This window comes from Gobius niger, assembly GCF_951799975.1.
Source record: "Gobius niger genome assembly, chromosome: 3".
Classification (NCBI taxonomy): domain Eukaryota; kingdom Metazoa; phylum Chordata; class Actinopteri; order Gobiiformes; family Gobiidae; genus Gobius; species Gobius niger.
The window spans coordinates 20,945,191-20,972,635 of record NC_136854.1 but is presented as its reverse complement, the minus strand read 5'-3'; the positions used below and the strand labels follow the sequence as shown (position 1 = coordinate 20,972,635).

At 41.4% G+C, this 27,445-nt stretch overlaps 1 protein-coding gene across 1 annotated transcript in view; it reads right to left on the bottom strand.

Moving 5' to 3' along the window:
- Window positions 1–27,445, bottom strand: part of ctnna2 (catenin (cadherin-associated protein), alpha 2) — a 237,820-nt gene that overhangs the window by 30,880 nt on the left and 179,495 nt on the right. Inside the window, exons 10-14 of the mRNA XM_079553918.1 lie at window positions 21,176–21,268; window positions 19,180–19,336; window positions 18,476–18,676; window positions 5,342–5,493; window positions 2,260–2,373 (exon numbers count right to left, since the gene is read on the bottom strand). Coding sequence (XP_079410044.1) covers window positions 2,260–2,373; window positions 5,342–5,493; window positions 18,476–18,676; window positions 19,180–19,336; window positions 21,176–21,268 — 717 coding nt within the window. The remainder of the gene's footprint in view (window positions 1–2,259; window positions 2,374–5,341; window positions 5,494–18,475; window positions 18,677–19,179; window positions 19,337–21,175; window positions 21,269–27,445) is intronic.

Genomic DNA, 27,445 nt, shown 5'->3' with positions numbered 1-27,445 from the left:
TGTAACCCTGGATGGTCAAATCAATGTAGTAGTGGAGTAGTGGATAGTTGGTGAATGGCCACAATGTCCGAACAAGGCTGTGACGTCAGTAAAGAGGTAGAGGAGTTATGTTTTGGGCCAGAGTCATGGCGAGAGAGCTGGTCGGCCCCTTTAGGCCCTTTTAGGCTCCCTGAAGGTGTGAAAATTACCTTTGAAAAATATGTGGAGTTTCTGACTGACCACTGTCTTCTATGCTACAAAAAGAAGAGCCGTGCTTTCCCTAACAAGATCCTCTTCATGCATGACAACGCACCATGTCCTGCTGTAAAGAATACCTCTGCATCACTGGCTGCTATGGGCATAAAAGGAGAGAAACTCATGATGTGGACCCCCTCCTCCCCTGACCTCAACCCTGTTGAGAACCTTTGGAGCCTCAACAAAAAACACTTCTATGAGGGTGGGAGGCAGTTTTCATCCAAACAGCAGCTCTGGGAGGTTATTCTGACATCCCGCAAAGAAATCCAAGCAGAAACTGTCCAAAAAGTCACAAGTTTAATGGCTTTAAGAATTTTGAAGCTGCTATCACACAAGGGCTCCTATGGTAAAATATAACTTGACCTGTTAATATTTTTTTGATTGAAATAGCTTTTGATTTCAGTAAGTATGACCTCCTAATGCTACAAATTCAACAAATGACCATTTTCAGTTAATTACAAGCTTTAAAATGTATTGAAACGATGAGTTGCATAATTTGGAACAGTGGATTTTGAGGTTTTTACTATATTTATTTTTCGAAAAAATACTGTTATCACTGGGAGATTTTTTTGACCACATTTAAATGATCCTCTATCAGTTAAAGACTTGAAAATTATGCTGACTCTCATTTGAGTTGACAATTTAGAAAATCTTAGAAAAATGTCATTTGCATAATAATTTGGAACGCAGTGTATATGTAATAAATGCTTGTATGCTTGGTAGACATACAGCTTATTAAGGATGTGCACAGATAGAGCCCAGGTGGTGCTATATCTTTAATTTTATTTTTAATATTTGCTACTAAGGCAATACGTGCTGAAAAAACAGTTTCAATGCTTAAATCCAAATCACACTTCCTTCTTCCTTCTCTGCCTCTCGAGCTGCGGTGGCGCTGATGTAGTGTATACTCACAGAAGAGCAACTGCACTGTCCCTGTGTTTCCCCTGTTTGAGTAAATGGTGGCTACTTCCGGGAGTAAACTGAGTAAATTCGATAACATTTATGCACAAACTAGCGCAACAAGACTGGACTATTATGGGTAATGGAAAGCGAAAAGTCAGATCGGGTGAAGATGTCAGAGCCACGTTTCGAGACCGTCCGCACAATCTCAGCGGCAAGAAGTCAGTAACTTTAGCGATTCTGTTTGCCGCGCTACAATGGTCTTAAAATTAGCTCTAAGTCAGGGCTGGATGTATAAAGGGCCAGAGCAGTGTGAGCTGAGGAGGTAGAAGGGTGAGGAGGAGAGGCAAGAGAGGAGAGGTGCTTCTGTGAGAGGAGCGCCGGAATATGAACAGTCAAGTGTGTGGATCATTCTTATTGAAGATATTTTTTATATGGACTAAACAATGACATTGGACAAGATGTGTTTTAAGTGTATAGCACTTTTGCATTATTTATTTGTATTTATGCTCAGTGCTCATCATAAATGCAATATATATTTAGTTATGAAAAGAAAAAAACTGTACTCTCTAACTGTATAACCACATGCAGGTCTTTCTGAAGCTTCAACTGCCTTTTTGGCCCTGACAGCTAGAGCTCACTAGCACATTCTGATGTTTACAAATCTTTTTGTAAGCAAAGCAGACAGCTGGCATTGTGGATTTTTATGCCTTTCTAAATCTCCTTTCCTTCATGCTACAATACTTGTGTGCTAGGTAATTCCATTTCATTGCATATTAAACGTTTATGGGCATCTGTGGTTTGATTTCTTTACATGTGTGCATTAGTTGGATTATTACTATTTTTTTTATTTGTCAATAGCGTCAATAGAAATATGTTTAATGAAACAAATAACACCTTTGCGAAACGAAATGTCATTCACTGTAATTAATAAGATTATTCAGAACACGCGTATTCCAATTAGAAAAGATGATTGTGTTTAATTACGATAAACTGTACCTAACCCATTAAAACTGGAACACAAAACAAAGTCCCCTGACAATTATTGTTTGTGTGTGTGTTCACAGGTTTTGTTGTCCGTCGTTCAAGACATTGCAGCCCAGTGGGAGGGAGGACAGTACTGACCCGAGCGCTCTGTCCGGCAATAAGCTGGTCGTCTTCGGTCTGGATGCTGGTCCTGCTGCGAGTATCATAGTCCTCCTGTTCGAAGTCCGAGTCGTCCTCCAGCTCCTCCGGCGTCTGGAACGGCACAAGGACAGGCCTCGGTAAACAATCTGACAGTGACAAAGAAATGGCACTTACAGGCAGCGTGGAGCCTGCCTCCCACTGCCATCGTTCTCATGCCAACGGCCCAGTTTCTACTTTACTTCCAAATGGCAGGGTACGGGGGAAATGAGCACGTGTTTACAATAACTTAAAAGCACTCTAAGACACGGGGTTATTGGTGTATTAGTGTTATTAGTGTAGTTTGTCACAGAAAAGAGTCATAACCAAACAATTATTCACTCTTACTTTAAAAAATCATCCTAAAATCACGGTTTATTGTTTTCACAGTCAGTAACTAAAAAAATGATTACAAGCTGCATGTTACTTTCAGCTGCCCACATGGGGAACAATCTAATTATCCGAGCTTAGCATTTTTGACGTGTTCTTGTGGAGCTAGCTGCCTCTGAGCTCATCTCGGTTACCATGGCAACAGATGATGGGCGCGTGACGTGACCTGCAGTGAACAGGGGAGGGTGAGTGAATGACATCAAAACATGAACATGTGTAAAGTCATCAGTGGAACATGATGCTGACATTTACAGGGCGGCGGCGTTCGTCGCACTGACACGGGGGCAGCCTCCTCGCTGACATATACACCCCCTGACAACATGCTATATGCTGCGCCCAATATGCTCCGCCGAGTCATTTCACTGCTACGACTTCATGTGACCGCAGGCACACATCGTCTTTGTGTCCTTGGGCAAGACACTCCAGCCCCCTTGCCTCCAGTGTCCGCATGCATTGTACATGAGTTGATCGTTAGTTTTGTGAGTGTCAGAGGCCTGAGGGCAAACTGTTCGATCTTTTCACTAGTGCGGTGAATTTCATATGTTTCTGTTCTGTGTCCCTCCAGATGCCAGAATCTGTTCAATAAAATCCAGAGCAGCAAACCACTTTAATGAGCTGAACACAATTTTCAACAAAAAAAACAACACAGTGTTTAGACGTTCACAGCAGCATCACAGAATGAGCATACTATATATTTAATCTTTGATCCTGTCATTGTATGATTTCAAAATGTTATCAAAGGCCAAAGCCGAACAGTTGTTAACTCCCTTCCCACAACGATAATTACGCCACTTTATGTGTTACATTACCTCCTCTTTAAAAACTGTTTATGCAAGTTCATTAAGGTCAGTGCAAACTATATAAACCCTTCTTATAAAGCGACCTAGAATTGACTGAATTGAAAGCGCACTGTGGAGAATTGGCGCTCCTTAATCCACTGCCTGCTCTGAAGTGCGCTGTGCTGTTATTCAGCTTAAGCAGTAACAAAATTACAGCAAAGCAATGCTGCACCCACATTTGCTATCTCTATGATGGAGTTAGACAACAGAGAAGGCAAAGATCTCCAAGTTGTTTCCTCAGAAAATAATAGAAGTTGGATGGGATTATGAAGCCAGCTGGTCTCGGGCAGTTCAAAGCTGCCTGTTTTACATTATTTACCAACATCAAATTATTTTCCATAATTAGATTTTTTTTCCAGAGCTGTGCTGGGAAAGCTTCCAGCCTGCATAAAGTTGAATAAATGAATTACATGGTGAAGAGAGAAGGGCCAGTTTGGGTGAAAAATGCAGATAGAGGAACACTGGTGCGGGACTTTTACATCAAACACTTATGCAATGTTCTGGCAGCTTCATTAAGCAGTTCATCTGATGAGTGTGACATCTCAAATGGGAATTCAATTGAATTTGAAATATGTTTGTATATCAGTTTTTTTCCTCCTTAGGGCAAATATATTTATCAAATTTTGATGTAATAACATCTTTCGTTTGGTAACAAGCAACAAAGTTGATATATGAATAATGTTTGTCATGTACAGTTAATGTTAAATTAAAAAAGAGACACTGGGCCTTGTTTTCACAAATCACTTGGGTCATTTGCATTGCCTCAATGTTTTAGAATTTAAAGTTGGGTGAAACTCATAAATGAACTTAGACTGTGGTAATACATTTCATTTTTGAAAAGTGTTTGATAGAAAGAGGGACGATAATGAAAACCTACTGTTCTGTGTGTGATCAATATAGACATCAGAGCAGTGGTTTGAGCTGCAGGGCAACGCGCCCGCTTCAGCAACATGAATTTGAGTCCCGTCTCCATCAGCTTGTCCCCAATCTCCTGCTGTGCGTCTCGTCAAATAAAGCCTAAGGGCCAAACATGTTTTAAAACGTAGAGTTTGGGAGTCTCAGTGGAAAGGAGGATACTCCTTTTCCAATGTGCTGATTCTGTTCTGTCAAACGTGTCACAGCAGCAGGTGGGTAGCCTGTCACTTACGTCTCATGTAGTGAAAGCTGATTAGCCTCCTTCATTGAGATATGCATTAATTTTGTTTAATTTTAGTCTCCAAACACTGCTGCAGGCATCACTGGCTATGTCCTCAGCCAGTAAGAAGGCTTGTTACAACAACAAAACAACAAAAGCATGTCGAATATTTATGAGGGTTTAGAGTGTTTCCTTCTTTATTCTTTAGCTTTTCGAATAACCTTCAGTATGAGTTAATAGGACTTAGGTCTTGATGCAATGAGGCTGATAATTTATGTTTTAGAGACAAATACGCAATAAATTATATGTGAGGAACGCCAGGGTTACACTTGACAGAAGACTATTTAATCAAGAATGTGAAGGTTCTCAGTATGTTTCTGCTAACTTACCTTTTAGGAGAGAATATCCAAAGATATGAGTCAAAAAGCACATCCACATGCATAAGATGTTCCCATTTTTATTTCTAATATCAAAAATGTTGAAGCTCTAGGCTCAAAACTGTACTGCACCTATTTGGCAGTCCCTTTGGCTTCAGCAATCATATGTCAATCAATCAATAATTCTAAAATGAAAAACCTACTGACATTTGACTTTTCATGGCAAGAGATGTGTTCATCTAATCATCACACAGAACGTCACTTGAAATGCCTTTTGGAGCCTCAACCTTTTGTGGACATACCCTGATCATGAGCACAGCTTTCCTGATGTCGCGAACTCCATCGTAGACCAATCGCGACGCGTCGATGAACTCGTTCTCCTCAAAGGCCTGCGGCGGGTTCGTGCTCAGCGCCTCGATCGCCACCTCCACCTGCTCAGCGAAACGCGGCATCACTGTAGGCAGACAAACAAAACAAGGCATTCGTGAGACATACGCGTTTTGACTGGCCTCAGCAGCCGTATTCGGAAAAGCATACATCTTCCCATGGCAAATTGGGGCAATGAGATGTCAGTTCTGCGCAATAATAAGCCTTTGCGTCACTTTGGCAACCCTTGCACTTTGACTAGCTTGTCTGCCAGATCCGTTGCATGTGCGGGGCTCGAGACAGACATGTCGGAAGATTCGCGACTCGTGAGAGGTTCTTGAACGATGGGAGTACAGGGGGCGTTAAGTGGCAAGCCGGAGAAGAAGTGAAATGACAATGCCGGGGAAAGGGAAACAAATTCATCAAACTCTTTTCAAACAGACAAAGGCACAAGCCACAAAAGAAAGTCTCTATTGACCGCTGGAAAAGGTAGGTTTTTTTGTTGTTGTCGGTATCAGTTGGGGCGGACCAGGAATAGCTTTATGCTCTTTGTATGACAGACTGAATTGTGCTGAATGGGAATTAATAAATATTCAAGAAGACGGAGCTGAATGTGCGAAAATGTAGCAGGGCCCACCTCGCCACGCAATCTCTTGTTGAGTCACAATAATTGAATGCAATGGCCAATAATGTGATTCTATTAATATGTACAGATGTGGCTGAGAATTAGCATAACAAAAGCGAAGGTTTAACGGGACTGGCAGCTGCGGGGAAAGTCAAGTCGACACACATTCTTCTTGAGTCAATATGTTTTCACTCAGATGCAGCAAACGGTGCCAGGTGAACGAAAAAAAAAAAAAAAGATACAACCTTAAGAGAAAGTGAAAAAAAAAAAGTTTGAGTCATTTCCAAATTTTGTTTTACACTGACAAATTCAGGAGAGGTCAGAATTAAGACAAGGACAAAATTATTGATTTATGCGTGGACGCAAACCACTGTTCATACCCGGAAGGTTTTTAAGAGATTCTGCACAAGACAAATTTGAAGCGAGCGTTATCACACTTCAGATTTTATAATAGTGATGATTTGCAATTTGATATTTGACATTTTGAATAGTGTTGTAGCATAGGCACTTAGCTGGAAGACGTTCAGATTAAAGGCTGGGTTTGAACACACAACATACAGTGGATTGAAAAAGTATCCGCCCACCTTAACTTTTCAACATTTTGCCATGCTATGGACCACAAACATAAGTATATTGAGTTGAAACTTTACATGAAAGACGGACAGTAAGTGGCAAACAATCGTGAAGTGAAATTAAATTTATACATGATTTAGAACTTTGTTTTATAAGAAGCCATTTGGTCTCATCTGACAAAAGCACCTTCTTCCACATGTTTGCTGTATTCCCCATGTGACTTATAGCAAACAGCAAATGCGACTTCTTATCGTTTTCTTTTAAAAATGCCTTCTTCTAGCCACTCTTCCATAAAGGCCAGATTTATGCAGTGTACGACTAATAGTTGTCATGTGTACAGTTTCCCCCACCTGAGCTACAGCTCTCTGCAGTTCATCCAGGGTCATCATAGGCTTCTTGGTAACAGCTGTGAGTCAGTGCTGTCCTTCGGTCAGTAAGTTTGTGAGGACGGCCGGGTCTTGGTAGGTTTGCAGTGACACCATACTCTTTCCATTCCTGGATGGTGTATTTAACTGTACTTTGAGAGATGTTCAAAGCTTTGGAAATCTTTGTATAATATAACACAGCTTTATACTTCTCAATAACTTTATCCCGGACCTGTCTGGTGTGTTCTTGGACTTCATGATGCTGTCTGCTCCACAATAGTCTCAAACAGACCTCTGAGACCATCACAGAGCAGCTGTATTTGAACTGACATTAGATTACACACAGGTAGACTCTATTTAGTCACTTGGTCAACATGTGATCATTCAGAAATCATCAGGCAACTTCTGAAGGCAATTGGTTGCACTAAAAGGAAAGGGGGCCTATACTTTTGCACATCCCACATTTCAGTTTTTATTTATACAAAAAAGTTCAAAATTGTGTATAAATTTCATTTTATTTCACGATTGTATGTCACTTAGTGTGTGTCTTTCACGTAAAGTGGCACACAGCATGGCAAAATATCAAAAAGTTAAAGGGGGGGCCGATACTTTTTCAACCCACTGTAACATTATTTCATCTTTCAAGTTTTAAAGATGTGGTTCAGACTGTCCGTTCAGAGTTTCCACCTACCATACAATACTTGCAGTACATTACTGCGTGAATGTACCGCATTAAGGCAACGCTGTCTTAAGGCAAGGTTAGCTTTGAAAGGGTTGCGCGTTTGACTAATGGCAGACGACGGCTAAAAATGGAGCAGAAGTCAGGAAAACGCTGGCAAAAAGGACAATAAAGTATGGCAGCTTGGCGGATGAGGCCCCACTGAGAGCCAACTGCGAGATGTTATCATTCCTCTCCACACTCTCCCCCTCACTTACATGCACCCAGCACTGAATCAATTAGCCAGCTCGCGTTAAAGGTGGATCTGCCTTGGACTTATTTGTCTAATATAAAATTAAGCGATATTTCACTGCACATAAAAGGCACTACACAAAGTCTTTCCCCCTTTTCTTTTCCTTTTTAATTCACTTTAATCCACTTACTGGAGAAGCGTAAAATAGGCTTTTGGGAATTGCTGGGAAGGCTTTTTAAATAGAAATATTTAAATGTTCTCCAAGCCTTAATGAGCAAAGTTGCTGATGGTAAAGGAGCAATTTCACTCATTCCAGTTGAAAAATGATGAAGGGAATTAAATGTGACCATGTAGGAATGGATTTTTCCCCCCCTGTCCCCGGCAGGCTCAGGCGTATAGTTAAAGTGAGAAGTTTTTAGCGATACAAAGCATGCAAAAGAAACCGCGAGACACTTAAGAAGCGGCACACGGCACAACCTGCACCGATCTGATGCCGGGAATTTCACATACAGACAGCTCAATTTAGATAAGGCTATACAAAAACCACAGCCTTTATATGCAGAAAAAAAAAGACTCTAAACCGAACGCTATTATTCTAAAACCTGCCATGTCAGATCTTGATTGTCTCCACTGGCCCGCAGCTCCACTACTGTTGTGCGCTCTAAACAATCTCATCAGTATAATTTCACACATTTGAGGCTGCTTTTCTCAGAATAAGCTCCAATGTCCTGCTGCCTTCATTTTCCTATTACCAAAACAGGGGCCGGGCACAGTAGGACAAGTGCTGAATATGCCTCAGGTGCTGAGAAGTAGCTAAAAATAAAGCTAGAAGCATCGCAAATGTTCAAATGGAATTGGCCCGAGCTGCGGATACATAATGCAAATTCATGTAAATAAATGGGTGTTTTTATTCATCGTGGCTGAATATGTAGACCCCAGCTATAGCCACTTAATTTTTTGCAGGACTGAGAGTGCTTTGTTCGCAGCAGGATTTCACTCAAGGTTAACTGCAAGCTCATAAATAAAGCAAATTAAAATGAACCTTTTCTTTACGGAGCCATTTTGCATAAGACAAACTGTAAGAGGCTTTGGAAAATACTACACAAGAGAGCGAGAATTTAGTGTGGTTGGCATTAAAATGTATCTACATGAACTGAAGAGAATACATCTTATTTTTGCAAAATAAGAGTAGTAGTAGTAGTAGTCGTAGTACTAGTAGTAGTAGTAGTAGTAGTAGCAGCAGCAGCAGCAGCAGCAGTAGTGGTAAGGATGGGCTATGAACTGGAATCTAAATGAAAAATCAGCAGTACTGATGTGCCAATACAGTGGGTTGAAAAAGTATCCGCACCCTTTTAACCTTTCGACATTTTCGACATTTTTCCACGAATAAAATCTGAAAAGTGGAATGTGCAAAAGTATCTACACCGCTTTCCTTTTAGTGAAACCAATCGCCTTCAGAAGTTGCCTGATGATTTCTGAATGATCGCATGTTGACCCAATAACTAAATAGAGTCTACCTGTGTGTAATCTAATGTCAGTTCAAATACAGCTGCTCTGTGATGGTCTCAGAGCTCTGTTAAGAGACTTTTGGGGAACAGACAGCATCATGAAGTCCAAGAACACACCAGACAGGTCTGAGATGAAGTTATATAGAAGTAAAAAGCGGGTTTAGGTTGTAAAAAGATTTCTAAAGCTTTCAACATCAACAACAAAGTACAGTTAAATACACCATCCGGGAATGGAAAGAGTATGGCATCACTGCAAACCTACCAAGACACAGCCATCCTCCTCAACTTACTGACCGAACAAGGACAGCACTGACCAGAGCTGTTACCAAGAAGGTGGGGGAAACTGTACACAGAACAACTATTAGTCGTACACTGCATAAACCTGGCCTTTATGGAAGAGTAGCTAGAAGAAGCCATTTAAAAAAAAAAAACCGTAACGAGTCATGTTTGCCGTTTGCCAGACGCCATATGGAGGATACAGCAAACATGTGGAATAAGGTGTTTTGGTCAGATGAGACAAAAATAGTAGCGTTTTGCCTCAATGCAAAATGTTTGGTGTAAAAGTAAAACTGCACATCACCCTGAAAACACCATCCCCACTGTCAAACATGGTGGTGGTAGCATCATGCTCTGGGGGTGCTTTACTTCAGCAGGGATAGGGAAGATGGTTTGAGTTGATGGGAAGATGGATGGGGCCAGACACAGGGCAATCTAAAACATGTCGGAGTCTGCAAAAGACTTGAAACTGGGGCGGAGGTTCACCTTTCAGCAAGACAACGACCCTAAACATAAAGCCAGAGCAACAATGGAAGGGTTGAAAACAAAACATATCCATGTGTTTGAAAGGCCAAGTCAAAGTCCAAACCTGAATCCTATTGGGTCTAAATCCTATCTGTGGAAAGATCTGAAAACTGTGGTTCACAAGCGCTCTCCACCTAATCTAACTGAGCTTGAGCTGGTTTGCAAAGAAGAATGGGTAAAAAAATCCAGTCTCAAGATGTCCAGGACTGGTAAAGACATACCCCAACAGACTTGCAGCTGTACTTGCAGCAAAAGGCGGTTCCACAAAGTATTAATAGGGTATAGATACTTTTGCACACCCCACTTTTCAGTTTTTCTATTTATACTGTAAGAAAAAGTTCAAAATCATGTGTACATTTCATTTCACTTCACAATTGTGTGTCACTTAGCATGTGTCTTTCACATAAAATTTAAATTATGTATATTTATGTGTGCGGACCATAGTGTGGCAAACTGGAAAAGTTAAAGGGGTACGGATACTTTTCCAACCAACTGTAAATTTACTCTTTTTCTGCTTGAGTAATATCTGCAACACATACAAAACACTTCTTATTGCCATTTGTGAAGTGCGCACAAGCCAACATCTTGACCGTGTTAAGTAACAGCACTTTCCATACGAACCAAACCGGAGCACTCTGAAGAAAAGTCAAGAATACTTCATTTGCCCTTTTTAAGATGACCCGCTGTATCAGGTCTCGCGCAGTGCCGTAGGAATGCAATACAGAGTTTCTCTATCATCACTGTGTTCGGCCGCCTTTTAGGGCCATCACTGCTCTCACCTTGGTCACAATGTACCTCCTAAGTCATCATCCGCACTCCAAATGCAATTTCCTCACGAGCCCGCAGCGCCATCTCCCACCTCTATTTACCGCTGATTAAGAGAGCTCACCTCGTCTCACTGCAAACTATGAGCATGCCATCTGTGCTACGAATGAAACTTCTCTCCCCATCATCATAACAACGAGTCCGCACTCACAGGGGACATCAGCCAGCTCAGCAAACTCACCAACTGTACCTGGTCATAGACGGAGACTGCGTCTGTATTTAACGATTGCTATATTCAGCTTCATAGACTTTTTTTGGCACTTGCTGCATCGTTCGACCGTTGTAATGGTGCCGCATCAATTCGCAGAGGCTTCTCTTTCCCAACACGAAATACCTTGTGCACATCTTTTTTTCTTTTTTTTTTTTTAGTGATCTCTGATTTACAGGATGACAAGAGATGGCTGCGCGAGAACGTGTGCGATTACTCACCGCCAAACCCGAGCTAAATCCCATTTACTGCGGCCCCAATGTAATAACAAGCTGCACCCGCACACCCACTTCTGCTAAATGGCACGCTGACTTTGGCCATATATCAAGTTTTTAATCTTCCCATTCCGGGCTTAATGATCGACTTTAAAATTTGTCCCCCTTTTTTTTTTCCTTTTGGAAGGGGCAGATTAGTTTAAACACAGGGACTTAGTTGGCAGAAAAGTGTCTGTAGGAGAAAAAAGGGAGAAAGAGAGAGAGAAGAGCCATAACCACTTTCCCATTAGGCTATTGATTTTCTTGCCTCTCAAGGACACACTTCAATCCTAGCCCGCGTGTGCTAGTAAGAACGCTGCCTGTCAGGAATCTACGGCTCAGCTTTGCACAGAAAGAGTTGTGTGCCTTGGCTAGGCGCCGCATTCAGTCCGGGGCCATAAATCGGTGGGGACGGGCTCGATATGAAGGCACGGCGATGGCTAAATTGAGGCGAGGTCAGAGGGTAGCTAGTTGTGATAAGCACCTTGTGTTGTGAGGTGGCAAGCTGTCAGCAAGGACAGCTGAAGGTATGAAGCCATCTAATAAAAAATAAAAAGACAAAGTAGACAACAAGATGACAGTACATGGGGAATCGGAAAAAGTAGTACTACATCGATAAAGTGCACTGAAAAACCCAGCTCAAACTGCTTAGTGGTATTCTTGGTGACAGATATCGATTCCTTGGTAGAGTTTAGTTAATTGGACTCAGTACCCGCTAAAAAAAGTGTGTGGTCCTATATCCTTTTTCCTTTGTTCAGCTACACTTAATCATTTTTCCCCCGGCTATAGATTTCTCCTTGACTGTGTTCAAATCTATAGACATCAGGTCTGTGCTGTGCAGAGGGAGCGGGGGAGAGGGAGGAGGGGAGGCAAAAGTTCAGTGGGATCAATAAGTGCTTTATGGTCCAGATCAGATGTGCATGGTAGCTCTTAAAATCTCAACTACGACCACTAAGAGGCCAAACAGGAAGAGGGTGAAACACACACACATGAGCTCTTCATCAAAGAGAAATATGTCAATGTCCATGCCTTAAGATGTCAATTAGCAACAGGGAGGTGCACTAAAGATTGTGGGAAAAAACAAGATCACTGTTAAAAAAGAGAAAACTCAGTTAAAAGAGTGTGGGCACAACTTGTACACAAGTTGCGCATCTGCGCAGTAAAGTGAAGATTACTGCGCGGATTTCGATCGGCGTATTATTACGCCTTACATTATAGTTCCCCCTTTTATCCGCTTAGAAAATCCACATTGTTTAATTTTGTGTAATTATACTTTGTAGTATAACACTTCACGTAACCATATTTAAATAGGGAAAACGTGGAAGAGCTTGGTAGCTTCTATCTTGACCTGTTTTGGAGCTATGGTGGAGAGAGGGAGAGGCTAAATGCTAACGCCGTCTGCGCTGTGTTTACGTGACCAGACAGGTCCTAAAGAACTCGTCAAAGCTACGGTAAGAACATATCTCAGTATGTAAAAACGGTGGCCTATTCCTTTAAGTGGCGCTAGCCTGCAGCTTTGTTCGTTAGCTTGCTAGCTCCTTCTTCGTGATTCCATAGTGTATTGGGGCCTCCAAACAAGTGCAGGCAAAGCTGCAATTGTGGATTTCTGGCCAGATACACCAGGGTGAGATGAAAGACCCCCAATCATCCCATTAACACTTGTATTACCCCCAGAGGGACTACAAAAAGGATTAATTAAGGTAAACAAGTTTCGTAGTGCTGCTTTAAGTTCAGGTCTAAGACCATTATCATCCCTAGATTTACAACCCTTTTTTTAGGCTTCGAGAAAGATTCAAAGTGACTTTGTTTCTGTGGGGCAAAAACAATGATTTCTTGTCTAAATTGAGCAGAGAGATAATGTTATTTCTGCAACCACAGTTTTCATCCAAGCTGAGATGTTTTAGTTTTGGGTTGAACATAAACAGTAAGTTTCAACAACATTATTCAGGATCCTTCAAAACTGTGTGAATGCAGTGAAATATTAGTTCAAGTATATTGATGAGCGAATGTTCTTCAATGGTTTAAAGCCCGGAAAAGTTTATTTTGTAGATTTTTCGTCCTCTGCTTGCAACGTGCTGCTGTAAACATTTTATAAATAATAAAGATAGACATTAAATGTGAACGGTTTTTTTCCTCCAGTGAATGCTCTTTGAAGACAAAAGGGGTAGTCTCTTGTGCTGCAGTATCGGCTGTCATTTTATTACCAATGTGGTGCAAATAAAACCTAAGTTATGATGCTGTCAGGCCTGTTATAGCTATCTGCCTTAGCTATATGGCCGCAATATAGTAAGTTGTCTCATATTTTATCTGAAGATTCTATTTGTCATTGGCTTGGCTGAGCGTGTAGGTTTTGTCCATTCCACTTCGAGGAGCTACGATTCCCAGAACAGTGTAAAATCTGTTTGAATATATTTAGCGATGAAACTCAGGCAACCCACACGTGCAATTTTCCTTTGGCACCGGCAACCTACTTTCCATCTTTCTTTCGCTGTGGACAATCTGGCTCTCTGCGCAAGTTCAGAAGTGTGAACTTTGCGCGGCTTCTCAAAAAAACTCAGCAGAAAGTTGGTCTAAGCACAAACACTTTACTTTTTACAGGTTAAAGCAGAATCACAGTGTGCAGAAACAAGGATGGAACGTAGAGCAATCAGTCGTGCAAAATGAAAAGGACTAGCTTGTGATCACAGAGGACCTTTGCAAATGTATCATAACCAACACAATGACATTTTGCCAGTTTGGAGATAATTAGATATTGACACAAACCAGGAACCAGGAATCAGGAAACCAGGAATCATTTGGATTAAGTGGGCGGGCGTCAAAGGCCAATAGGTGATATGTGCATAATTAGGAATTCGCTTTTTTATTTCGGATAATTAAGTTTAATGGACCCAAATGAAGAAGGTCATGCAGCTTAAACTACAAAAATAATGGTATTCTGTGCTTCCTAATTTCCTGTAGATGTGTCACTCTATTTAAGCCACTACAATAATCAAAACAAGCTACGCAACAGCCTCTCAAGACAAACCGCCGAGCTTCACATGTACAATCTTGAACAATAAAAGCCAAATCAAAGCACCGATTGCGGTTTCTCATTTTGAGCCGTAATAACGTTTGCTCGAAGATAACTCATTAAAGGACATAGAAAAATAAGGGGCGCGATCAATGCAATGCTGCAACATCAACAGTTATCCATTTGTTGTTTCGGGGTAATGCTGACATCATGTTTTTGGGTCCTGCTGACTCTAGAACAAGCCCCGCTCCGTAGAGGCAGAGTACAACAGCAAGCACAATTATGTAGTCATGGCGTGTGGCAAGGTTACGACCACAGGAGATTGACCCCCCCCCCACCACCCCCCATAAGTGTGTGCGCGCAAATTTACCCCTGCACTTTATCAATTAATTAGTCCAATCGATTCAGCTAAACTTGGCTATAATGTGGCGGCACAGAGGGTTCAGGAAGGAAGCATAATCTGCCACGGTTTTACTTCCAATGTTAGGATTGTGTGTGGATTTTTTGTTAATTCTTCTTTTTGTATTCTTAAAAAAGGTTAGATAGAGGCGACATCTTTCTAGATTATTGGCAATAAATGGCAAAGCTGGAGCTACATGTTTGCAGCCCTACCTGATCTACAGCATATTTTTCCCAAGTGGTGGAATAAATTTAAAAGACGTCCACTGTTGTTCCAGTTTTATTTGCATTTTTTGAACTAGTATTTGTAATGTATTACTGTTACATTGTCCAATTTACATTGTTGCCAATAAAAAAGGGGGGGTATTATCATTATGCAATATGTTATCTGTTATGTTGTTCTTTCATCCAAAACATCCCTGGAACTGTGTTTCAGCCCACTCGCGCATCTTGGTGTAATCTATGAATCTATGAAACAGCGCCCATAAAGCTCCTCCTTTTCCCTAAACGGTTCCTCCTGAGGTCCTGCGTATCCAGGAAATGACCTTTTGCTAAGCTTAGTCCTTTCATAAAAGACGCGGCATAGTTTCACAGCAGCCACACAGGCCACACTGACTCTTTTTCTCTACCTACAAAAAGCATAACACCCTCTCTTCAAAATAATATTTTCTTTACGTATTATTATAGAGCCAGTCGTGTATAATTGCTACCAATGGAAAAGTCTTTTTTTTAATTTTGGAAGCAGACAAGTATGAAATGTAAACAATTTAGATGTCTGAATACTTTCTGCACCTATTGCATTTGGGATTGCTTATTGTCGTTACTGTAGGCTGCCTAAAAGGGGTGAGACAGATGGCTGGGTATATTGCTGTGAGTGAGTTATCAGAGGGCAGGAGTAGAGAGCTGATTGCGTGTCTCTCAATTATCCCTGAAGATGAAAGCACCCAGAGAAACAATAGATATACTACCGCGCTAAATGGGCGCTAATGGTCGAGATGTCGGCAATGAACAAAGAGAAAGGGATTCTGGGAGTTCTTGCGTTGGGCAGGTAATTGCAAAATGACTTAATTTCTGTCATCCTGTGCCATGTTTTTCTAGCTTTCAAAAAATGTTACAGGTGTAGTTTGAAGAGATTTTGAAACAGAACCGAAAATATTATCCCCGAGAAAAGCGGAGCACTGCAGAGGAGAGTGTCTTCGCGCTTAAGATCAGTCTAAACTCATTAACATAAAACCTATCAACAGCGGCGCATTAGTATGAAAGGCACTTTGCATTCTGACAGCATCCTCAGCAAGTTTCAACACAAGAGCTGGTAATGACACGTCTGCTGCCTACCTACTTTAAAAGAACAATGGCTACAGTGGCAGATCTGGATGTCGTTCATGTAAAATAAAATGTAAAGGGAAAGATTATGCTTACCAACTTGTTTTGTTTTTGTAGCTGACGCCAAAAGTGTAAGAGTGTGGATTGTAAACTAGGTATAACTACCTATAATAAACGGTTCAAATGCCACTGCTTTCACGATTGTTATTAGGCGATTTCTGCCCCAAACGAAGAAAAAAACGGTATAGACATTTTTCACTCTTTTTAGCCGTTTTCTGGCAGACTATAAACATATTATCCCATACCGATGACGTCAAGCCAAAATTGTTTTTACAGCAAATTGTTCAGTTGACCCCTTTTTATATTGTATGTAATTTCTGCGTTTAACTGTGTTGTGAAGCACTTTGTGGCCTTTGTCTGTGAAAGGTACTTACTTACTAGTTGCAGCGAAAAACGGCACTCGCTAGCATCGCTTCGCTAGCGTTAGCATACTTCCTGGTTAGCATTGTGGGTTTTTTGTTTTGTACTTTTGAGCTGTTGAACCACTTTGCTCCTCTCCATGTCTCTGTATCTTTTTTTAGTAGAAAAATATATTCATAATTTAGCATTTGGTAAAAGAATGGCTGCTTCAAACATAACCATATATGGGCATTTGCAAAGATGACGTCTGTATCTGTCTTACTAAAATTTAAAAGACCCCCCCATTCCCCAGCTTCCTCTCAAAAAAAGAAAAATTGCAAGTCCCCTGTGCTATTCCGAGCTTATATAAGAAAATTCTAGAAGTGAATATTAAGATGGTGCTGTTATCAAAATGAAGTGTGGAGCGCAGAATCTTGCTTAAACCTTAGATCAGGGGTGTCAAACATGCCGGATCTGGCCCAAGATGATTTAAGAATAACCAGAATGCTCATTCCAGCCACTAGGGGGCAGCATAAATATAAAAAAGGAAAGATTTTCACATGTGCCCAGCAAAGGGCACTGATATAACAAGATATGAGGATATAAACAACACATTATAGCCATGTGGTAAATGGTCAGTCTGGTTCTGGTTAAACCCCATCTTTGACTTTGGCCGGTATAACTACCAAACATAAACGTACACCGAGTGTGGAGTCAATTAATAATTACTGCTATGTAGCACTTTGAGAAACTTGTGACACAGGCTTGTTAAGTGCAATACAAGTGTAAGCCATTGTTATTGATTACGCTACAGTCAAGTTAGGGCTTTCACCAAATCACAACTCATTATTATCATTCATTAATTGGAAAAACGTTTTGTGTTGTATTTTCCTGTTTACATTATATGTGGCCCGCGACCCGCAGTGGGAGCTGAATTTCGGCCCACGACCCAAAATGAGTTATATACAGTACATACAGTACATACAGTATAAGTCCTATATTAGTGTATGAAATTACCCACGCTAGTAGGAGAAAAAAAAAAAGAAGAAATGGTGAAGTTGAGCAGAAGACAGAACAGGTGGCGTCTAGGTCTGCGCCGGAGCCAAGACACTGATTGAAACTGTGGGATACTGGGCATCCAGGCAATTAAGGTGTGCGCGCAAGTCAGTGACCAGACAGAGAGCTAATGTGCTACTGTGTGCGCGGGACAAGGTACTGAGAGAGAGGGCCTAAAAACCTCAGATGATGGCAGGGCTGATCAATGGAGTTTTAGCCAATGTCTAAAAAAAAAAAAAAAGAAAAAAAAAATCTTACCAACAGAATAACAAAAAGGAATTTCATGTTTTGATTTATAATTGCCATGACAAAGCAAGCTCAGTGTGAGTTCATCTGGCTTTTTCTCTTTGGCAATAAACACAGCAAAACATCTGCCTCCAAAGTGTAGAGTTTTGCAAATGTGTAAATTTAGAGACAGTGGCTCAATGGTAAACCTTTGCCCACCAACCTGAAGAATGGTGGTTGAGCTGCGACCTGTGAATTTTGATGTTGTGTGTCCTGGGGCGAGACATTTCACCCGTGCTGTCTGCCACGTTTATGTCTGTTGGTGTACGGGATGGAGTGTGAAATTGTCCCCTGGCAACAATCCGGTGTGTTTACAGGTCTATTGTCGTTGTTGCTGAAATAGCTCATAGATTGGCTTGTACTGGCTAGCTACACAATTTATCACAAGGATCAAGGACTTAATTGGTCCATAACAACATTTGAATCAAGACCTAGAAACAGGAAATGTCTGTCCTAGATTCTTGTTGTGATGAATACTGCGTTTGACGGTACTGTTCTATAGCCATGCTTTGTGTAAAATGTACTGACCAGTCTCAGACAGTAGTTTGATGGACTCCAGCACTCTCTCCGTGTACACGCCGGGCTCGTAGTTCTCCATCTCAGCATTGATGATGTGGACCACTCGCGCGGCCCGTCCTCGGATGGCGCCGGCAGTGCGGTCCAGAGTGTCCACGTCCCCCTCCTGAAGAGCGATCACGCACTTGTTGACGTCCTCGAGAATGTGGTTCTCTGGGGAAACAAAAAGAAGTAGGACAGTGAGTGAGGCTTATGCAAACCATGGATTTTCTTCCGGTTTCAATGACATTGAGATCAAAGGATTCTTTTTATACCATGCATTTCTATACGCCCATTGATGCCATATTCATTTCTGAACTATGAATACATTTACTTTTAATGTAATGGCTTCACTGTAAGTTTGAGGCAACAGCTTTCTGTCAATCAGTCTTACTTAATCAACACAATGTGAACTGATCAAATCTCGATATTTGATCATGAACAAAATCACTAAGATGTTTAATTCAATAGCAGCAAACATTTGGAAATGCTTGGGGAAATATGAAGGAAAGCAATTTGGTTTTGGGAACACACAAATATAAACACTGTACATTCTGCATATTCTTTTTTTTCTATGGGAACAGCCAATTCCTGTAAACAAAGCGCATCCTGGGATTTCTTTTGCCTGAGGTCGGTGTGTAGTCTCTTGTAAGTGTGTTGTAGAGAATCACTTTTACCTGACACAGAAAGGAAGTCATCCACAGAGGTGATGTCGTCCACAGCCTCGGTCAGGATGCGCACCTGCTTTTCCCACTGGTCTTTGAACACGTCCATGTTGTCCTGGGCCACCTTGCTTTGTGGGCGCGCAGCCAGAGTCAGCGCGGCGTTGATCACCTAGTGGGGAGACGAATTAGGAGTCTGTTGGTGCAGAGATTATCAAGCCCTTTCTTTCAGTGACACAAGAAAACAAAAGCACTTTAGTTTATTACTTTATCTTTCGCCTTTTAACACTAACCATTTGACCACAAACCCAGCTACAACTAAAGATGAACGGTACAGGCTTGTATAATTACATGCAACACTGGAAAGTGCTTTAATACCTCAGCCAAGAAGGGGATTTTCTTCTCTAGCATTTGTTTGTTGTTTGGTTGGTCTGTTAGAAAATCAAGTTTTTATTTATATTAAGAAAAAAATGTAGGGATAGTGAAGTAAAAATCAAAGCAAGCAATCAGAGTCCAGTTGATCACGACAACCGGCGCTGCCTCGATACGGATGGCCGGCGCTTCAAGATTAACCAAATCTCTTCTTCTTTTAGGACCTAGAGAAGAGATTTGGTTAATCTTGAAACATTAGTCATCTCGTTAGTTGAACTCTACCTGGATGTCTGAGCGTTCAATTGGCAAATCTGGAATGCAAGTTTTTGTCTGTTGTAATGAGAGAATGTGGCGTCATTATTTATTTTCAGCCAGTATTATTGTGTGTATTTCTTTGCAGCTGAAACTAAGGGTCTGTTACTGAACTGTGGGAAAAAAAAAAAACACTTATCTCTAAACAAAAAAAAGAGAAGAAGATAAGAAAGGCACTTCACAGGATGTCTGAAACAATGACAATAAAGACAGCTCTGTTACAAGTGGCCAGTTGAATGTGCGTGCCCCGCTGAGATCCTCGCTGCTTTGGACTATAGAGCCGCTGTTATTCCTTTCACCAAGACAGACGGCACATGTACTGAACACCCAGTCGCCTGTTCTTTGTCACATCCTGATACTTTGCTTTATTACTTTCTCTCATCTCTCTGTGGGCGCATAAGGCAGAGAGTGCTCTTCTCCAGTGCCCTCCTTAATGGTGGCCTTGGCTCCTTCCATTGCCATTCCACAACAAGACCTCTTACCGTTTGCTGGTGACCATGTCCTGGCAGTGCCATTATGCTATAACTCCTCTGTATGTCCATCTACTGTTTTTATAATGTCAGAGATGCGGTGTTAAAAGCCCTATACATCCCAGCTCTCTAAAATACTTTTGGATGACATACCAAAGACTTCAAAGTGCTGGAAGATACTTTTACGACTTTTTTGCTTTATCGAGTACATCGTGTAATTAAAAGGTGTGTTTTATGGTCAGTAGTTCTCACATAGCTGGTTAGCCTGTGCCTTTAAACTTCATTGGCAAGAAATAATCTGTAGTGCACTGAAATGTTAAGATTGAGTCTGACTATTAGGACCTTTAAAGACTCAGAGGATGACATCAGCAGATAAGAGACGTGTTTTGAGCTTCTGGAGGAGATGACCGTTTAAATAGGCCGGGTTACTCTAACACGCATCAATGAAACAAAGAACTCTTCAGGTATGTTTTGCTAAAGAACACAGATATATCCCAGTTGTGTATGTAATCATTAGAACAGAGAATGGCTATGGAGCGGAACTTCTCATACTTGGCTTATTTCCTTTTAAAGTGTCTGTCCGCTGAGTATAGTGTGAGTGAGGCGTACCCTTAACCTCGGAAACAATGGATCGATTCAAACCTCCTCCATCACCTGCATCCTGGGAAACAGCGCTACAACACATCCTCCTACACATTTTTCACAGCTCGCACATACTCTTCAGCCAGGCACAGAATTTCTCTCTTTTTGCCTTCATGACTTTGTAAAGAGTCCACTGAGATGTTTGCGAGAGTTGGTAATAGTCAAAAAGATTTTCCAATAAGTGGGAAGCTTTCTATGTGGTCTTCAAAGCTCACCTGAGGACATAGGCTGTCGATCTGGGTGGCAGCCATACGGACAAGCTTCACACCTTCTTCATTGTTGGAGATGGAACAAGCCAAGTTAGCCACCTGATGGAGACATAAGATACAATTATTTGGGTTTTATTTCATCTTTTGGTTCGTATTATTCATTACTAAATATTGGACAACACAGATAGATACAAGACACACACTGGCAGTTCTGCCTGTAAAGAAGAGCACATGAACTCGGTTCAGTTGATACATACATCATGGTTCTACACGTCTTAAAATGTAATTTAGCACTGTTTAACCTGTCATACCTATTCAGTGGAGGCTTTTCAACTGGATCATCAGATGATTGATGATGAGGCACCAGTAAGCGTACGGGCAACAGTAAGGTGCTGTGGTGGCATGACAACAGATGGATGGCATGCATGTACAAGCATTTACATTCTACAGGGCCAGAGACACAGCAGAGAGCGGCGAAGGTAATTGGATTCATTTAGTTTCAAACTGCCTGGCTTTACTCAGTATGTACACACAATGCCCGACTCATTACACTGATATTTCCAGCATGCCTATCACGCATGACTAGCGTGCGTAAATTGGCACAAGGCCTGCTGGAGCAAAGCAGAGGTGGTTTATTGTATAATTAAGATTCCAGATAGATTCTTCTGTACACAAGCCCTTGCTGGATTTGCACTCGCCTCTAAACAATTCTTGTAAGCACTTTGTTGGAGTTATACTTTGAAGGTTATTCAGGAATACATTTCAGCAAATTCACTATTCACTCAACGTGAATAGAGCAGGTAGATTCTTTTTACTGAAGATTTCATCATGCTGCAGTGTGATCCAGTGTATATTAGTGTAACTTCATACACAATAATCCAATAGCATCCTAAAGTAAATCAGGCAGCGGCTGCCTCTGAAAGTGAACTAAGCAGACACATGCCTGTTGGCAGAGAGAGGTGCCATTCTACATTAGCACTTCTAGTGCTCACATGTCACTGTTTGAAGCAAATTGAGCTAAATCAAATTTGTGTTGGAGGACTCTTGCTTGGAGCTTTGTCTCTCTGCTCATGACAGCAATGAGCACATTGATGGATTGCAGTCCTTTATGTGGAGCTGTGTGCCAGTGTTTAAAGCTGAGCGTATCAGAGACACAGTGTGATTGAAAGTCGGTGTTGCACATAAACCTGAGTGGCTGCATGCTGTTCACAAACATACCAAACATCATTTCCCGTCTGCCACATCCGTCTATATGCCATACAGCATTATACAAGCCTTTATTACCCTTTGACAGATTAGCAATTTTATTCATGTCTTTACAAAGGAAGGAAATTTCAATATGTTTTCGGCACTCAGAGTTAACAAGCCATATAGAACCCGTATCATGTCAATAAAAATGAATGACTTTTGTTGGAAGTTTTGCAGATATTAACTGTTTTGTTGAAACTTTAACACGTATAGCCATGCTTGAAAGTGGAACCTTTTGTGTTGTTTATGACATCTCAATGTACGTGACAGGACAAAATGTGAACATTTTATAATTTGATCATCTCAGTATGTAAGGAGAGGCAAAGTCTCTGCTGCACCAGGCACATGAGAAGCTGAGGGGCAGAGGGCTGCAGAGCTGGACACATGCCCGGCAGGCCCACTCCCCCTCTCCTTTGACTGGGCAAGCGCCAGTCTGGACGCCCGGCCAAAACTACTAATTGCAATTATCTAAGGAAGAGCTTCTCCTTTGAGTATCCTATTTTGACTCAAGCGGGAAGAAAATAAAAAAAAAAGAGACAGATTTTGAGACTACAGCATGCAAGCCTAATGCCGATATGGTCAAGGATATAGAAGCAGAATGATCTGTTCTGAAAGGTGTGGGAGTGTGTGCTGCTTTGTGCACGAGTTTCAGAGCGCCATGCAAGAGAGGTCCCTGCTGAGCGACCATTCTTCATTTTAGCCTTGAACAAAGAACTATTGATTTTGTCCTTTAGTTCTGCCCTGGTTAATCACTTCTATTCTAATTTGATGAACGTTGCCACTGCAGTCGGAGATATGGGCATTCTCATATCAAACCGATTCAAATACTGTAATTTGACAGAAAAGGCATCTAATTGTGTAAATTTGTACTGTTTGGGAGCCAGGATTGTAACAGAGGCGTCCGTCATGGCAATAAATTAATGACCTCTCAGCAGTTTCTCCTCAAATCTGTTTAAGTTAACAACTAAAGAAAAGATCATCCCAGCTCATTCATTGTGGGTGGTTAGTGCCCGCCTCAGCCACTCAGTCAATAGTGTCCAGCAGCATTAGGGCACACAGTTTTAGTCAGTGGGGCGCTGACCATGGTGCTGAAAGCAAAAGCTCTGCCCAAAGGGATAAATGAAAAGAAATGCAGATTGGTATGACCAGAATGAGTGTCATTTCACCTGTGAGGCAAGACAAGTACTTTGTTCAGACACCAGAATGTTGACATAGAACAAGGCGCTGCTGGGAATCAGGCACATAAAACGCAACATACAGTTGGGCTTCATCTTTACAACAAACACGCTCGCTCCAGATGAATTCCCTGATAAAAACACTATATTTTCACCAGGAGTAAACACAGATTTTATTCACAGCAACACTGTTGCCAAAATATAATTTTTTATTTTGATGCATATAAACACAGCTTTAGGGCAGTAATGTGATAATAGAAGGCTGGCTTCTTAACATGGTGTTCTGGTCGGTAGATTATTTATCTCTCTCTCCTCACTCAACAAAATAATGTGCACTGTCATTAGCACAATGAGGACAAAGGGGAGGCCAAGGGACTTCAATACTACACACATAAGGCTGCACCGTTTCTATGTCATTAATGTAATCCTAATCATTTTCCATGGTAATTGGATTGCTCTGTTTTGAGGTTGCACAGGAGCCCACACAATGACCGGAACATGCACAGAGTAAATAAAGCAGTTTGTCAACATAGATGGAGCAGAACATGAACCAGGGGAATCCAGAATGCAGACTGTGAAACAATTACAGAAGTGCTCTCTCAGGACTACGCCTATTTGTGTTAGGCTTAGCTAGTAGCTGTCAGCTCCCATCGGAGATGCCTATATGTGCGCCATGCGGAGCAGAGGTGACAGAACAGGTTAGGAGCATGACGACCAGCAGGCCAGATGTCACACTACACTATGTGAGGTTCAGCTCCACAGGGAACAAGGCAACGCATGGGTCGGCCTGCCTCAGTGCCTTTGAGCCACGCCTCAGGAAATCAATGCCTATTACGCAGTGAACGCCTGAGGAATTGGCCACCGGGCGAGATGCAACATCAAAGCCGTGTTCTAGCGGCAGATTGTGGAGGAAATGTGAAGGACACGAAAGGAATGCTGGAGGTCTTTGTGTATTGTTACAGTGGTCGATGTGATCTTCAACTTTTGGTAAATTAATGCCACCAATGATTAAAAAAAAAGGAGAAAAAAAAAAAAGCATGTGGACATTTGTGGACATTTTTGGTCCAAACTCATTCCTAACTTTCCAAATACATTTCTAATATCCCAAAGTGATGAGTGGGAGCAATCCTGTCAGCGCAATATAAACAACAACTACTCCTCTGCTAATTCCCCGAGGATAAAAATGCTTTATAATTAGATGCACAGGGCACAAAGATCTCCTTTCACAAATGTCAGCTTCTACAATATTACTGAAGAACAAAACAAATTTAATTGAAAAACACCAGGTAGTGATTTTACTGGTTTAACAGTTTAGTTCCAATTTTGGTACAATGTCCAGTTCAACTAGTAAAGTAAATGTATTGATATTTACAATCCTGTCCTGTTCATAATTTAGAAATGCAACAACAGATGAGACACCAGCTTAAAATGTAAAAACAAGGATTGAGAGGAGCTAAGCGAAAAAGCCCTAAGCAGCCTCTCTTGTTCTCCTCTGCACTTAGCCTGGCACTTTGTCTTAAATGAGGATAGGGCTACGTGAGTTTTTCTGATTACTGATTGCTGTTTAATTACCCACGCTGCCACCTTCCTTCTGCCTGGCGATCGGGGCCTGCCTCACAGATGAAGTGGACCTAAATTGCGAGTGACTCTAATGCACTTAGGAGTTCCCTCTACACTTCCTAACTTGAAATGGAAATGAGGTTAAGACAGTGTTTGCTAAGTGACAAGCCCACTAATACATGGCTGAGCGGAATCCCAAGCTCATCCACACTGCGCCCCAAAAGAGCCCTCTGCTTCATATGTACTTACATTAACTCCCAATATACACGCCAGAAGACACAGCAGTCCAATTACAACCTGTGGCATAAGTCTCTTTAGAAAGTAATCAACATTTGTTCTGACATAAGCCACATTTACACATGCACCCCCAGCAGGTGAAAGTCTGGCTGAATTCAGGATTTTTAGGAAGAAAATCCTGGCCTGTCTGTCCCGGTCTGTCCTTCGCTTGGTCCCTCCATAATATGTCAGTCGTGAGAAAATGAATTGCATAATCGCATGTGACAAAAAAAACAGAGTTGGAGAAAGACAGCAATAAAGTTTACCACCTGACTGAGTTAGTATACAGATGCGTGGGCGTCCAAAAGGAACCGCGTGAAACCTGCAGCTCTCCATCGTCTCCACACACACAACATTACTATATTTGGATTTGGAGCTGTCATTGTGTCTTTCTCCTGTGGAAGTTCTTTCATTAGAAATTGCTAAGTGTTTTTATTCATTTGTATTAAAGCACTTAGAGCTCTATCTATGATCTGGGTGCATTGTATATGACACAATAGCCATTAAATTGTTTTATGTCCGGTACAAATGACTACCTGAACACCCTGAATGACCAGGTTATTCCATCATTCGTTCTTCCCTGATGGCACCGGCACATTCCAAGAAGACGATGCCAGAATTCACCACTTAAATCTAAGAGTTAGTTTTAACCTCCGCAAATGTATTTTTGAACGCTGCGCAAAATGCAAGAAAGAAATACGTGATCTAACATATTTGTAATGATCAGATCACTTCATGTGAATTGTTTATATTAATATAACCTGAAGCCTGTCATATACCCAAGAATAGTTCGTGTAGAAAAGTCCAGTGATTTTTGTTAAATGTTTATCAGTAGATATAATTGATATGTACCATGACAATAAAATATGACCATATTGATCTACAATGGAGAAGAGTCAATGACATTTTTCAGAGAAAGTCTTTAAAGAACTTTAAAGAAAGTCTCTTGGTATCGGTAAATATCGGATATCGGCAGATACTCAAACCCCATTATCGTTATCGGTAGCAAAAAAGCTGGATCAGTGCATCTCTAATTTTCACACATGGATTGGCCACAGAGTCCAGACCTTAACCCTATTGAGATTCCTTGGGATGTGCTGGAGAAGTCTTTGCACAGTGGTCACACTCTCCCATCATCAATACAAGATCTTGGTGAAAAATGAATGCAACACAGGATCCTTTGGAATTGCATAAGCTTACTGAAACAATGCCAGAGCAAATGTGTGCCATAATAGAAGCTGAAGGTGGTGCAATGAACTTTAAGAGCGGGCAACTTTTTTTTTGGTCAGGCAGTGTCTGTTCTAGTTGCACACATACTAATAGAACGTTTACTCATTCAAACTATGCTACATATTTATGTTCAGGCTAAAACTCATTAAATGCGATTAAAACGGCATTAAATCGGTTTGATACTGAGAGTCCCCATCCCCCAAGTCTATGTGAGGGGATCCTGCATGCAAAGAAATTGAAAATAGTGGGGAAATGATCATTTATTTCACAAACTTAAGATCCGGCGCTCAAGTCGTGTTGTGTTGACTTTCTGAGATTAAACACACTCTGCACATCTGTTGGCGCCCTAGAGGTTCAATTAAAGCTCATTTGCAGTGGGTCTTCATTGGAAGGTGTTAAACAGTCAACCTCACGCTTTAACATGCACACAAGCCCCCGGAGAGCAACATCAAAGTCCACTGACCCGATTTTATTCAGTCCATCAACCCTCAAACAACACTGCTTCTAGGTCAGAGTTAACCACTGGAAATGCCTCGACTGGCCAGCTTTACTTTCCGCAAAGAACATGTTTAGGTGCAAATGTGGCTTGTGTCGTGTTGACATGCGCGCTCCTTGCACCGCTCTGTGTGAACGGCATCCAGACAGCACAGACCAAAGAGCTTTCAAAGATAAACAATCATTCAGAATTCCCTTTAATCTAACATTTGAAGTTATTTTGACATCATATCAATAAAAGCATGTCCTTTTCTCAGACCAAAACACAAGCATTTGAGAAGTGAGTGAAAGT